Here is a 16,105-nt window from a genome sequence, read left to right as displayed (position 1 = left end):
CTGTAGTTTATTCTCCCTGTACTGTAGTACCTGCACGAGCTGCTGCGCTAAAATAGTACGATGGGGCTCTATGGAGAAACCATGACACCCTGACTAAAAGCTGTCTCAAACTAAAACAAATCAGCACGGCTGCGAGTGTGAGTCTTTCACCTTTTACATCTAGCTTTGGCATGGATTGATTGTTTAGATCGCTAGCATGGCTAACAAATGCAAATATATTGTAGTCTGCCCCGTTGTTCTGACCAGGATTACGTTCCCTTTGCCTCCTTGATGCACATGTATACAGCGAACAGGTCTATAGCACTTTTCTAGTACCAGTACTGTACCACTCAAAGCACTTGAGTGGACGGCATACATTATTTCAGTATGGGTGCAACCAGTGGGAATCAAACCCACAACCCTGGCAGTGTTATTGCATAATAATAATGTATATCTTTGGATAATATTTCTTGTGTATGTGTGTATAATAACTCCTCTACTCCCTTACTCACTCACTCCACTCTTTCCCTAGTGGCGGCTCCCATGTAATGCGCTTTGTCTAAGATATACACACTATATATACAATTATGTATTAGATATACAGCTCTGACATGTGTCCTTGTTTATTTACCGGCTGTTATTGTTGGTGTTGTTGTGTTCCAGGTGTTTCTCCAGAGGAGCGCGGTGTGTATCTGAGACAGAGTTTCCCTCTGCACGGTGTGGGGTCAGCAGGGGGTCTCCCAGACCCCTCCCTCTCGCAAGAACTGTCCCGCGTCGTCACTAGCAACGGAGCTGTGGTCAAATACATGAGAGATGGCTCCACACAGGTATACACACATGCACACAAACACTATTAAACCTTTCAAACAAAACAATATTATCACGCAACAAACTAGGCCCTTGGCTATATGGGAACTAGCTCAAGCATGGCTGTGTATCTCCTCCCAGCCTGCTTCTCCTTCTCCTTCCCCTGAGAGGAGCTTCTATTCCAGGCTTCATCCTGGAAACTCCTCCTACAGAGACAAACCAAAATCAACAAACAATCAATTAAGAAATACAGACATTATTTCACACCTTAAACAATTCTGTACAACATGGACACATCACTCCATACCAACCTACCATTACAAAACACTAAACAGTGTTTAGGGCACTTTGAAAGTCTATTCCCTTCTTATTATGAAACACCCCCTATACCACACTTGGTACCTTCCGAATCTCCCCTCCAGAAAAGGTTTTGGCCTCTCCTAGTTCTGGTTGGGCAGCCAGAGATTCTACAAGGAACCAAGTGTGTGCACAGAGACAATCAATGGTAATGTGTTCTGATCAATGGTAATGTGTTCTGATCAATGGTAATGAGTTCTGATCAATGATAATGAGTTCTGATCAATGATAATGAGTTCTTCTGATAAATGATAATGAGTTCTGATTAGGGGTGTAACGGTACGTGTATTCGTCCCGTGAATTTAAGGTACGGCCGTCACGGTGCGGTACGTGCAGCCATACGAAGAATACGCGTGCGAGAACAGCGCGCGTGGCCGGGCACACCGAGTCCGACCTCAGAGCGGGCGAAAGTGCACGGAGGAAGGCACATTTACATTGGAACAGCTGCAGGGTCATTACAATTTTACAGTTTTCTTTAGTTTTCTTGTTCGCCCAATAATGTTAACCAAATGAAACCAATGGAAAGACACACACACGCGTCGCCAACACATACACCAACATTCTCCCCGCCGGAAAAAAGAAACATACTTTTCCGGTTGAACTGCTACTGTGTTTAAATCCAAAGAATCCTCTGCCATTGTTGTAACATGTCATCTGTTCTCTAGTATTCACTCTTGTGAAGTTAAATCCTCTTAACAAGGATAAGTTGTTAAAGGGGCAGTAGGCAATTAATTTACTCAGTGGATGCCTGAACACAGAATGCCACCAGTATCACTGACTACCACAGCAAGCCTATAGAAAATTATTCTATTTAATAATAATAATAATTATAATAATTATCATAAATATATAATAATAATTCTGTTGTACCGAACCGTGACCGCAATACCGAGGTACGTACCGAACCGTGGCTTCTGTGTACCGTTACACCCCTAGTTCTGATTAATGATAATATGTTCTGATCAATGGTAATGAGTTCTGATTAATGATAATATGTTCTGATCAATGGTAATGAGTTCTGATTAATGATAATATGTTCTGATCAATGGTAATGAGTTCTGATTAATGATAATATGTTCTGATCAATGGTAATGAGTTCTGATTAATGATAATATGTTCTGTTCAATGATAATGAGTTCTGATCAATGATAATGTGTTCTGTTCAACGATAATGAGTTCTGATCAATGATAATGTTCAGAATAATAATAATATAATAGAATGTAGTGTGGAGATACATCAATGCGAGACCACACACACACACACACACACACACACACACACACACACACACACACACACACACACACACATACACACGCACACACTAATCATTTAACTGTGTGTGTAGGTGTTGTTTGCGGATGGCTCAGTCAGTGCCAGTCCAGACTCGGGTCCGGTGTGGGTACCTGACTCTGAGGTAGAGGCGACTCCAGAACCTAACGACGCCCCTGACAACGAGAACGGTACCGCAGGACGTCTGTTACCAGCTGCTCCTCTCCAGTCTCTGCTCTCTGTGGGCTCCCTCCTTCTTTGGTTTGTTGCTTCATTCACAATTCACTATTGTTTACGCATGCCTGTGTGTGTGTGTGTGTGTGTGTGTGTGTGTGTGTGTGTGTGTGTGTGTGCGTGTGTGTGTGTGTGTGTGTGTGTGTGTGTGTGTGTGTGTGTGTGTGTGTGTGCAGGGAAGGACCCCATGAAGGAAGCTGAGCTGGGGTCCGCCCCCACCCCTCAGAGAGGCCTCTGGGTAACCACAGCGCCCTCAGGGGCCCGTGTGGCCACCGTGGGAAACACGCATGAGCACACGCCCACCAGCCCTGTGCGCCTCTTCCCCTCGACGGACCCCCTCACCAAGGCTGTGAGTGTGTGTGCAGTGGTGGAAGAAGTACACAGATCCTTTACTTAAAGGAACACGCCAACATTTTGGGAAATTAGCTTACTGTGTTCTCCAGAGAGAGAGACAAGAAGATAGATACCAGTTTCCTCTCTGTGTGTTCAGTAGAAAGCTATCTGGCTGCACGTTAGCCTAGCTTAGCACAATGAATGGAAGCGGACCCTCTCCCGAAGGCTAACCGGCACTGTCCGCTTCCATTCATTGCGCTAAGCTAGGCTAACATGCAGCCAGATAGCTTTCTACTGAACGCACAGAGAGGAAACTGGTATCCATCTTCTTGTCTCTCTCTGGAGAATACTATAAGCTAATTTCCCCAAATGTTGGCGTGTTCCTTTAAGTAAAAGTAGAAAAGTATTTGTTATTGAATTTACTTAATTAAGTATCTAAAGTAAAAGTATGCATTCTACATGCCGTTTGTGTATTCCACTGCTTGGGAGCATTCAACCCTCGATCCATTGACCTCTATAGGTCGTGTTAATAAAGGTGTGTCGTCCCGTTATGCTGCTCTGATTATGTCCTCTGTGAAAGTATATAATCTTCATACATTTTAACCATGTTTTCTATGCAAGATATTTTTCTTCAAAAGTAACTAGTAACTGATGGGTTCAGATAAATGTAATGGAGTAAAAAGTACAATATTTCCTTTGAAATGTAGTGGAGTAAAAGTATAAAGTTCCCTAAAATGAAAATACTCACATAAAGTACAAGTAGCTCAAATTTGTATTGAGTACAAATACTTAGTTACTTTCCATCACTGTGTGTGTGTGTGTGTGTGTGTGTGTGTGTGTGTGTGTGTGTGTGTGTGTGTGTGTGTGTGTGTGTGTGTGTGTGTGTGTGTGTGTGTGTTAGGAACGCACAGATATCGATAGTGGTATCGGATATCTGACAGATAACAGGTGTTCCAGAATTTCCCCACTAAAATCTGGTCCCGTGAGCCATGAGTGACATCAAAGTAAAGTGAATACACTTTCTTTTGCACATAGAAGCACATTAGATCTTTCTAATTGGGGAAAATGGAATTATATATACAGCAAATCAATGTTTTCTTTCCAATGACCCCAAACGAATGGGTAAAAGTGCTGTAATAGATTGGAATGGTACTCAGTATTGTCCGATAATACGTGAGTAAGAATCTAATCTAGTTTGACAGATATTGCAATTCTGATATAATTCACAATATTAAAACGTAATAAAAATATTTGTGGACGTCTGTACAAAACTTCTCATGTCTGTAGAACACGATTTTCAGACCAGGGCATCTTTGCAGCGCTGTAATACAAAATTCTGAATGGTAGTTTGACACACTTTTTGCCATTATCAAAATATTGTATTTTCCTGTGTTTTGGCTATTGCACTAGAGACTAGACTAGCCATACTGCGATTTCCATACATTTTCAATGGACCTATCCCACGCCCTGTCCTCTTCTCCTGATCCTCCAGTTACGACTGTTGCTTAACAGTTGTGATTGAAGGATCAAGAGAAGAGGGAGGGGCTAGAGATATTTCATTAACACTCCGTGCCACGGGTCCGGTGCCCCGGAACCCCGTTGCGTGCCAACGCCCACTTCAATGATAGAGCTCTCATATTTGCGAACACATAAACTATATCTTAAACTTAAATTATGTGTATAATATGGCCGTCGCTTATCAATGACTTGTTTGCAGTCAACATTGTCGAAACGGATTGTTTTTTAATCGGTTCATTTCCGTTTTATACCATTTTGAAAAACTAGTTTTTTGAAAGTTTCAGGAAAATATAAACATTCTGTGATAATCGCCCTTTAGTGGAATACACTGGAATACACAAAAAACGTTGTCATTTTTCGGCCTATTTATGAATCGTTTTCAAATAAACGCTAGATTATCGATAGTACAGTATATGTGTACTTATGCACGCTATAGAAGCGGGCTGAAAAATCGATTATCCATTTCCTGATCAGCACACACACACACACACACACATAGGGCCCACGTTGATATCTCTGTGAAAAAAGCTCTGATTATCCCAAGACTGGTAAAAATAGATTCCTTATCAGATGTTCTCTAAAAAGATTATTCCAATTCCTGATCGCCATTCCAAATATCGATCGCGTTTATTGATCCAACGCTGGGTGGTCGAAACACCATCATAGATTTTTTTGTCAAATGGTTTTTGCAATGGTAACTTTTGGCGAGTTGTTCTACATTTAGGTTAAACATTAATGAACAAAGGGACAGCTACAGTATGTAAATTGTAAAGCTTTTATTTTTATTTTTAGTCAACGCGTATTGAGAGAGCGAGATAGACAGGGAGAGAGAGAGCATGAGAGACAGGGAGAGAGAGTAAGAGAGAGAGCGAGAGAGAGAGAGAGATAGACAGGGAGAGAGAGAAAGAGAGAAAGAAAGAGAGAGAGAGAGAGAGAGGGAGAGAGAGGGAGAGAGGCAGTGAGAGAGAGAGAGAGTGAGAGAGAAAGAGAGAGAGAGCGAGATAGACAGGGAGAGAGAGAGCATGAGAGACAGGGAGAGAGAGAGAGAGAGAGAGATCGCGGCCACTCACTCATATATCAGATCTCACTGCATGCCTTGTGTGTATGTGACAAATAAAACTCTTGAATCTTGACTTGCCATATTCAATCAGTTTCAGTAACTACAGAACAGTACATATTGTTAGACTCACTTGTTGTTTGGAACGAGCCTCGAGCCGTCGCGTTAACCCTTCGAGAAGCTTTTGTGGTCCGGCCGGGCTTGATAAAGTGTGTGTCCAGACTCCATATAAATCCAAATCCAACACTGTCAGTAATGTACAGTATCTCGTGCTGATCTCCAACTCCTGAGAATACACTTCTTATATCTTATTACCGAACCACGAGCCTAGCTAACGCACTGAATCGAAACTGAATAAATAAAATAGGACTGACTGGCTCCTCCTCGCATTCTTTTCTGTCTGACGACGTGACGAGTACAGTGGCACAGAGAAGTAAAATGTGGAAGCAGGATATTTTTTTTTCTTCATGCGTTTCATTCAATCCAATCCAAAGGGGTGCAGTACCACACGGAGAGACGATTGGGGGCGGTATTTTCCCAATGGAGCTCAGAGAGAGTTCCAGTGGTAACGGGAGGCTAGATTGATGAAATATGAATGGAAATCGCTAATAAAAAAAAAAACTAGATCTCTCGTCGTTGGCACTGAACGGTTGGCATGAACTAACGAGAAATCTCGTCGTTGGCACTCAAAGTGTTAAAGAAACACGCCGACATTATGGGAAATGCACTTACCGTCTTCTCCAGTGTCAGACATGAAGATGGATATATATTTCCTCTCCTTGCTTTCAGTAAAGCTAGTTTAGTATAATGAATGGAAGTGAACACGGACCACTAGCCTAGCTGTTGGCAAAAACACTCCCCTGGAATCTTAAGCTAGGCTAGTGGTCCGTATCCGCTTCCAAGCTAGGCTAGCTTGCAGCCAGATATAGTTCTACTGAATGCACAGAGATTTGTATCTATCTTCTTGTTGCAGCGTGGAAAAGAGAGCTCCCGACAAGGGAAAGTTATATTCACCTAAAGGACTTCATTGAAACGGCTAACAATTCTCAAAGTTTCATTAAGTGCCAAGGTACATAATATACAGAACGACGAAATGCCACCAAAAAAGGAATTCGCCTCCGAGATTGAGGAGATGAGGAAGGCGCATGAATTCCTCACAGCAGAGATGACAGCTGTCAGTAAACAGTTGAAAACCATCATGGGATTAATGGAGGAGGTGAGAGCCCTCAAAGCTCAGAATATAGAGAAGGACAAGAAAATTGAGGTGCTGGAAAACCGGGTTTGTGACCTTGAACAATACTCGAGGATAAATGACATAATTATATCAGGTTTGGATGTTAAACCGAGGTCTTACGCGCGCGCGCACTACGAGGAAATGGAGGTGAAGAGGAGACTACCGACCGCGACTCCAATTCAGTGGAGCGACAGGTGGTTGAGTATTTCCAGACTCATGGGATCAATCTGGACACCAACAACCTGGAGGCATGCCATCTTCTCCCCCGAAGAGTAAAAACGGATAAACCAGCTGTGATCTTAAGGTTCACGAACAGAAAATTCAAAATGGAGCTACTGAAACAAGGAAAACAGCTACAAGGAACAAATGTGTACTTGAACGAACACCTGACAAAGAGGAACGGAGATATCGCCCGCAAAGCCAGAAAACTCGGATACCAGAAGAAGATCAACTCAACGTGGACATCCAACTGCAAAGTATTCATCAAATTAAACGGAACCCCAGAGCAAGCAACAGTTCTAGTCATCAGAAACATTGAGGAGCTGGAGAAGTACCACTGAAAGCCTATCAACAAACAATGGTGAGACCTACATTTTTTTCATCTACAAATGAAAAGAATGCATACATTGAGAGACAAGTATTCCATACATATGATGACAACAATGTCCGTCATGCTTGTTAACATTATTTTATGCGGGGCTATGAAGAACATTCCGGACTGGTTGACCGTGGAATTGAGTTGCCAAGTATGTCTGTCTTTGACAGGGGAGAATAAGGAACTAGGCCTATTTACGAGCAACCACCGGGAAAAGGAAAATTGGGAAACTGGGACTTGGTCAATAGCTGAAATGGAACATTTGCTGTGGAACCCGAGATTCTGTTTTCCCCCAGAGCTACACAATGGGGCGATCCCTGTTGAGGTCTCTGTTGAGAGTGAATATTTATATGACTCATTTGATTTATTAGGACAACGTTGGCTACTAACTACAGTATGGACGGGTGTGATTCTGTTACTATGCGCGTAAACCTTGAACAGTCAACATGCATGATCTAAACAGAGACATTGACCCAGAGAGGAATTTCTTTAATAATGTGACTAAGTGCTGCTACTACACCGATGACCAGTTCAAGGAAAAATTCCAACTTGAACACAACACATCGATCATACATTTCAATAGCAGGAGTTTATATGCTAATTTTAATAAAATTAAAGATTATATTGAACAGTTCACCAAACCATTCAGCATAATTGCAATTTCGGAAACCTGGATCAACATGGAGAAAGGGGTAGATTTTGAGTTGGAGGGATATCATTTTAACTACATGAATAGAGTTAATAAAAAGGGAGGGGGAGTAGGAATATATGTAGACGGAAGGTTAAAGTTCAAGATAGTTGAAAATATGACGATGGTAATTGATGATTTATGTGAATGTATTGCTATTGAAATGGACATGGGAAAAAGGAAGAACATCAGTGTCAGTTGCATTTACAGAGCTCCCAGCTCTAGCATAGGTTCAGACAAGAACTATTATCACAGGATTGGAGAAATGTATATGAATCAATAGATGTGGATTCGGCTTATGATTCTTTTCTGAATATGTTCCTGCTGTTATATGACAGAAGCTGTCCAATGCAGCAAAGTAGAATAAATGTAAAAAAAAACTGACAAACCCTTGAATGCTTGCAAAAAAAAGAACACCTTATATAGAGAATTTATGAAGCACAGAAATAAAGAGAAAGAAATTAAGTATAAACTATATAAAAATAAACTAACTGATATTGTTAGAAAATGTAAGAAAGAGTACTATAATAATGTATTGGAATTTTTTTTAAATAACATAAAGGGAACATGGAATATATTAAACTCAATTATAAGAAATAAAGCAACTAGTTCTGGCTTTCCAGATGAATTTATAGATGAGGGAAAGTCAGTAAGTAATAAAAAATGAGGTGGCAGAAGGTTTCAACAGTTTCTTTGTTAATGTGGGGCCTAAATTGGCAGAGGAGATAACCCCGCCACAAGGGGGAGGTGTTTCTAATTATCTTGAAGAACGAAACCCAAGTTCTACTTGAGAAATACGGATACAAATTAAATTATGGATACTGTGAACAATTTTAATAATAAAACATCAACAGATTGGAACGGCATTGACATGACCTTAATTAAGCATGTAATAATAGCCATAGCAGACCCTTTAGTGCATATTTGTAACCTCTCATTCAAACTGGGTGCCTTCCCAACCAAAATAAAAACTGCAAAAGTGATACCGATCTTCAAAGCCGGTGAGAAAAATCTATTCACCAATTACAGGCCGGTTTCTCTCCTTTCCCAGTTCTCAAAGATAATGGAAACGGTATTTGCTGCACGATTGGACAGTTTCATTGATAAAAACGCATTACTTATAGACAGTCAATATGGATTTAGATCGAATCATTCAACGTCATTGGCACTAATGGACCTAGTAGAAGAACTGACGAGCATAATTGATAATAAGAGGTTTGCAATAGGGGTCTTCATAGATCTGAAGAAGGTGTTTGACACTATAAATCATGATATTCTGCTACTAAAATTGGAAAGGTATGGGATCCGAGGAGTAGGGCTCAAATGGTTAAAGAGTTACTTAGAACAAAGACAACAGTTTGTGCAGTTGGGAGAGTACAGGTCCACTCAGTCAAACATAATCTGTGGTGTGCCGCAAGGGTCAATTCTGGGCCCGAAACTATTCATACTGTACATAAATGATATAGGTAATGCGTCTAAAATATTGAAAAATGTCATTTTTGCTGACGATACAAATGTCTTCTGTGAGGGAGAGAGCCTCCAAATGCTTTTAAAGAATGTCGCAGCTGAGCTATCCAAGCTGAAAGTGTGGTTTGATGTAAATAAATTATCATTAAATATTAAAAAAAACCAAATTCATGATATTTGGTAAACGTGATATACAAGTAAATACACCGGTTGAACTAAGGATTGATAGTATTAAACTGGAGAGGGTATTTGAGAATACATTTCTGGGTGTGATAATAGACCACAAACTCAACTGGAAACCTCATATCAAATATGTCAGGACTAAATTGGCACGGAGTGTTGGTGTTTTATGCAAGATAAGACACATTCTAAACCAAAAAACACTGTATACACTGTACTGTACACTCTTCCTACCATATATGAGCTACTGTGCGGAGGTGTGGGGTAATACCTACAAAAGCACTCTACAGCCAATAAGAATAATCAACAATGTAGGATACTATGAACACACCAATAACTTATTTATAAAGCTACAAGCTTTATAAAGCACTACAAAGAGTGACACGTTCAGCCGAACGCACAATTGGAGGGGGGCTCCCCACCCTCCAGAACATTTACAACAAGCGTTGCAGGGGCAAGGCTAAGAGAATCATTAAAGACTCCAGTCACCTGAACAACTGCCTCTTTGAACTGCTGCGGTCAGGCAAGCGATACCGGAGTCTCAAGGCGAGCACAGAAAGACTCAGAAGAAGCTTCTATCCCCAGGCCATCAGGCTGCTAAACGAACAATGAACACTACACAACAACAACCATCAAACGCACATAGCACACACATCCACACGCACACACTCACTTTAAACAAACACACTGTAGCAACCACTCCACACACTTTATAGCACACACTCACTTTAAACAAACACTGTAGCACCCACTCCCCACACTTTATATTTATTGATGAAGGATTGCACTACAACTCGTACACCCTACTGTAAATTGTACCTAAATTGTACCTCATCCCATTTCTGCTTTGCACTATATAGTACTGTAACTGAGGGGTACAATTCCCTGACTGTATTAATCAAGTACTGATATCATTAAATCACTACCGTCTATGTACTCCTGGCCAATACTGTACATAAGTATTTTAGATTAGAACACTCCCACAATAACACGGTTTTCCACACAAAATACTTGTTTACAATATTTATTACATAAAAGGGATTATATTACATGACTTAGTTGCGCTTATAAGGCAAATAGAATGTGCATAGGCGAGTCAATAGTAAATATTAAGGATTATCTCTGGTACTCTGGGATAGGGGGTACTACCGGTTGTAAGCCAGCAGAGGGAGGCAAAGCTCTATGCAAGTCAATGGTTCACTGAGGCGATGTCACCCCTGGAGCAGCGGGGATAGGCAGCCTGGTCCCAGGATGCGCGCCGTGTAGGTGAAAGCTGTGGAGTCTCTGGTACGACAAAGACGGGCTTGAGTGATGTCCCCACGGGCACGTGGATCCCACAGCAGTGGGTGTGGTCGGTTCTCTGCTTCCAGCAGCTTAGTGAAGAATGAAGAATAATAATCCTTGCCGGAAAAGTGGCACTGCTGGCGGGTTGTAAATCCTCCGTGGTGCTGCTGCTCCGGTGTAGATATCCTCCGGTGCGGTAGTGCACGGTTGACCTTGACGTTACTATACTATTAGCACGGGCAATAAGTGCTCTATTATAGACGCACAATTACTCACTCCACGTGGTCTTTGACTCGTAATGAAGGCTTACTAATAAATAGCGAACGATACATTGAACAAATGTATTAGGATAACACGAGACTATCTTGGGGCAATGCGAGCCCTGCTCTGCCCACGTTGCGTAGTGGGTGAGACGTTGCTTGGATAACTGGAACTGAACGAGACGAACTGAAGAAGAAGTTCTGTATTTCTTGCGCCCTATTTATATGTACCGTGGACAAATAGTGCCATTCTGCTTTCGGTAGCCGTATTAGTGGGCAGAAGCTGGGCATGTACAGACATATCTCGTCGGTACCTTTGAAGTCAGCTCGAAGGGGTAAGGCGCTGGCGCCAGAGGATCGCTTCCAATAGGAGAACGAATATTATGGTCTGTCCTGCATCAGGTAAAGGGATATTCCGTATATATTGTACAAGGAATATACAGGGGATATCAAACGATATACAATATTATACATGGGATCTCAGGCAATAAATATATATATTCGGTTTAATCTGACCCTTTGTAACAAGTACTGTACATTAGTACACTGCATAGTATTGTATATTATATGGTAACTCAGTTACGTCTATTCTGCATCGAACATTGTACATATGTCTATACTGAACACTGTGACCTCATTTTCTACTTCTAAATTACATGCTATACTATGTTATTTGATACTATCTTGTAGCACAGTCTCTGGAGCGTAACAGTAAGAAGCATTTTGTATGAAAGTATTCTGTACTTCTGTATGACAACTATTAAAGAAACTTGAAAACAAGCATTGAAATTTATGGACCTAGTGGATTACAAAACTGCCCTCATTGTATACAAAGCCAGATACAAGCTAATCCCAGGCAACATTCAAAAATGGTTCAGAGACAGGGAAGGTGAATATAATTTAAGAGGGAGAGGGAATCTCAAACAACCAATGGTACACACCACGCTGAAAAGCATGTGCATATCGGTGTGTGGAGTGAAGTTGTGGAATAATTTACCCGATTACATCAAACTGAGTAAACATGTGGCACAATTTAAAAAGCAGTTAAAAAAATACACATTAGAAAAATACAGAAATGAGTAGTGAGGATAAACAAAATTATGTTATATTGTGTATGTAGTGATGTACTATATTCACTGCTGTCAAGTGAATCATGTTTTTTATTGTAAACTTTTAATATAAGTAAAAATAATATTCTATTATTCTAATAGAAAATAAATTCTATTTCTATTGTAAATTCTAGTAATATTAATGGAAGAACAAATACAAATGTAAGGGGGTAGGGATCAATAAGCTAAGCTTCCCTCTACTCCTTTTTTTGGACATGTCTGCCAACCAAACACATTGCTCTTTTGTTTATAATTCCTGTTTTTTCTTTGTTCTTTTTTTTAAATGTTTTTTTTCTTTAAGGATTTTTTTAATTTGTTGTTATGATTGTTTGGTCTGACGGATCAAGACAACAACTTCAACAACTGAGTTGTTTGAAGAAATAAGAAGAATAACATGTCCGTGGGCAGACTCTGGAGAAGACGTTAAGCGCATTTCCCATAATGTTTGACGTGTTCCTTTAACTGTTCAGCCCTGCCCATATTGGGTATCGGCATGTCATAAAGTGTCATGCCTGCTGTAACATAAGTGATTCCTCCCGGACTGGCCAGGTCATGGTCACCAGAGAGGACAAGGTGGTGTCTGTTCTGGAGCTGGACGGAACCCTGACCGTGGACCACGCCGACGGAACCAGAATCACCAGCATTTACCAGGAGAGGGAGCCACGGCGCTCGGACTCACTGAGACACACAGGTACACACAGGTACACACTGAGACACACTGAGACACACTGAGACACACAGGTACACTCAGGTACACACTGAGACTCACTGAGACACACAGATACACACAGGTACACACAGGTACACACAGGTACACACTGATACACACAGGCACACTCAGGTACACACAGGTACACACAGGGACACACAGGTACACACTGAGACACACAGGTACACACTGAGACACACAGGTACACACAGGTACACACAGACTCACTGAGACACACAGGTACACACAGGTACACACTGAGACACACAGGTACACACTGAGACACACAGGTACACACTGAGACACACAGGTACACACTGAGACACACAGGTACACACTGAGACTCACTGAGACACACAGGTACACACAGGTACACACAGGTACACACTGAGACACACAGGTACACACTGAGACACACAGGTACACACAGGTACACACTGAGACACACAGGTACACACAGGTACACACTGAGACACACAGGTACACTCAGGTACACACTGAGACACACAGGTACACTCAGGTACACACTGAGACACACAGCTACACACTGAGACTCACTGAGACACAGGTACACACAGGTACACACAGGTACACACTGAGACACACAGGTACACACTGAGACACACAGGTACACACTGAGACACACAGGTACACACTGAGACACACTGAGACACACAGGTACACACTGAGACACACAGCTACACACTGAAACTCACTGAGACACAGGTACACACTGAGACACACTGAGACACACAGGTACACACTGATACACACAGGTACACACAGGTACACACAGGTACACACTGAGACACACAGGTACACACAGGTACACACTGAGACACACAGGTACACACTGAGACACACAGGTACACACTGAGACACACAGGTACACACTGAGACACACTGAGACACACAGTTACACACTGAGACTCACTGAGACACACAGGTACACACTGACACACACTGAGACACACAGGTACACACTGAGACACACAGGTACAAACTGAGACACACAGGTACACACTGAGACACACAGGTACACACTGAGACACACTGAGACACACAGGTACACACTGAGACTCACTGAGACACACAGGTACACACTGACACACACTGAGACACACAGGTACACACTGAGACACACAGGTACAAACTGAGACACACAGGTACAAACTGAGACACACTGAGACACACAGGGACACACAGGTACACACAGGTACACACTGAGACACACAGGTACACTCAGGTACACTCAGGTACACACAGGTACACACTGAGACACACAGGTACACTCAGGTACACTCAGGTACACACAGGTACACACTGAGACACACAGGTACACACTGAGACACACAGGTACACACAGCTACACACTGAGACACACAGGTACACACAGCTACACACTGAGACACACTGAGACACACAGGTACACACAGGTACACACAGGTACACACTGAGACACACTGAGACACACAGGTACACACAGCTACACACTGAGACACACTGAGACACACAGGGACACACAGGTACACACTGAGACACACAGGTACACACTGAGACACACAGGTACACACTGAGACACACAGGTACACACTGAGACACACAGGTACACACTGAGACTCACTGAGACACACAGGTACACACAGGTACACACAGGTACACACTGAGACACACAGGGATACACAGGTACACACAGGTACACACAGGTACACACTGAGACACACAGGTACACACAGCTACACACTGAGACACACAGGTACACACTGAGACACACAGGTACACACTGAGACACACAGGTACACACTGAGACACACAGGTACACTCAGGTACACTCGGGTACACTCAGGTACACACAGGTACACACTGAGACACACTGAGACACTCAGGTACACACAGGTACACACAGGTACACACTGAGACACACTGAGACACACAGGTACACACAGCTACACACTGAGACACACTGAGACACACAGGGACACACAGGTACACACTGAGACACACTGAGACACACTGAGACACACAGGGACACACAGGTACACACTGAGACACACAGGTACACACTGAGACACACAGGTACACACTGAGACCACAGGTACACACTGAGACACACAGGTACACACTGAGACACACAGGTACACACTGAGACTCACTGAGACACACAGGTACACACAGGTACACACAGGTACACACTGAGACACACATGGATACACAGGTACACACAGGTACACACAGGTACACACTGAGACACACAGGTACACACTGAGACACAGGTACACTCAGGTACACTCAGGTACACACAGGTACACATTGAGACACACAGGGACACACAGGTACACACAGGTACACACAGGTACACACTGAGACACACAGGTACACACTGAGACACACAGGTACACTCAGGTACACTCAGGTACACACTGAGATACACAGGTACACTCAGGTACACACTGAGACACACACTGAGACACACTGAGACACACAGGTACACACTGAGACACACAGGTACACTCAGGTACACTCAGGTACACACTGAGACACTCAGGTACACACAGGTACACACAGGTACACACTGAGACACACTGAGACACACTGAGACACACAGGTACACACAGCTACACACTGAGACACACTGAGACACACAGGGACACACAGGTACACACTGAGATACACAGGTACACACTGAGACACACAGGTACACACTGAGACACACAGGTACACACTGAGACTCACTGAGACACACAGGTACACACAGGTACACACAGGTACACACTGAGACACACAGGGATACACAGGTACACACAGGTACACACAGGTACACACTGAGACACACAGGTACACACTGAGACACACAGGTACACTCAGGTACACTCAGGTACACACAGGTACACACTGAGACACACAGGGACACACAGGTACACACAGGTACACACAGGTACACACTGAGACACACAGGTACACACAGGGACACACAGGTACACACAGGTACACACAGGTACACACTGAGACACACAGGTACAC

General features: G+C 42.7%; 1 protein-coding gene across 1 annotated transcript in view; it reads left to right on the top strand.

Annotated features, from left to right (window-relative positions):
- spag17 (sperm associated antigen 17) overlaps window positions 1–16,105 on the top strand; it is a gene marked incomplete at both ends in the record, with an annotated part of 169,923 nt that overhangs the window by 85,366 nt on the left and 68,452 nt on the right. Inside the window, 5 exons of the mRNA XM_084332990.1 lie at window positions 643–806; window positions 2,493–2,607; window positions 2,827–2,999; window positions 6,643–6,837; window positions 12,925–13,066. Coding sequence (XP_084189116.1) covers window positions 643–806; window positions 2,493–2,607; window positions 2,827–2,999; window positions 6,643–6,837; window positions 12,925–13,066 — 789 coding nt within the window. The remainder of the gene's footprint in view (window positions 1–642; window positions 807–2,492; window positions 2,608–2,826; window positions 3,000–6,642; window positions 6,838–12,924; window positions 13,067–16,105) is intronic.

The sequence above is a fragment of the Notolepis coatsorum genome (assembly GCF_963971535.1).
Source record: "Notolepis coatsorum genome assembly, chromosome: 1".
Taxonomy (NCBI): domain Eukaryota; kingdom Metazoa; phylum Chordata; class Actinopteri; order Aulopiformes; family Paralepididae; genus Notolepis; species Notolepis coatsorum.
The sequence above is the reverse complement of the archived record's forward strand: the minus strand, read 5'-3'. Positions and strand labels throughout refer to the sequence as shown.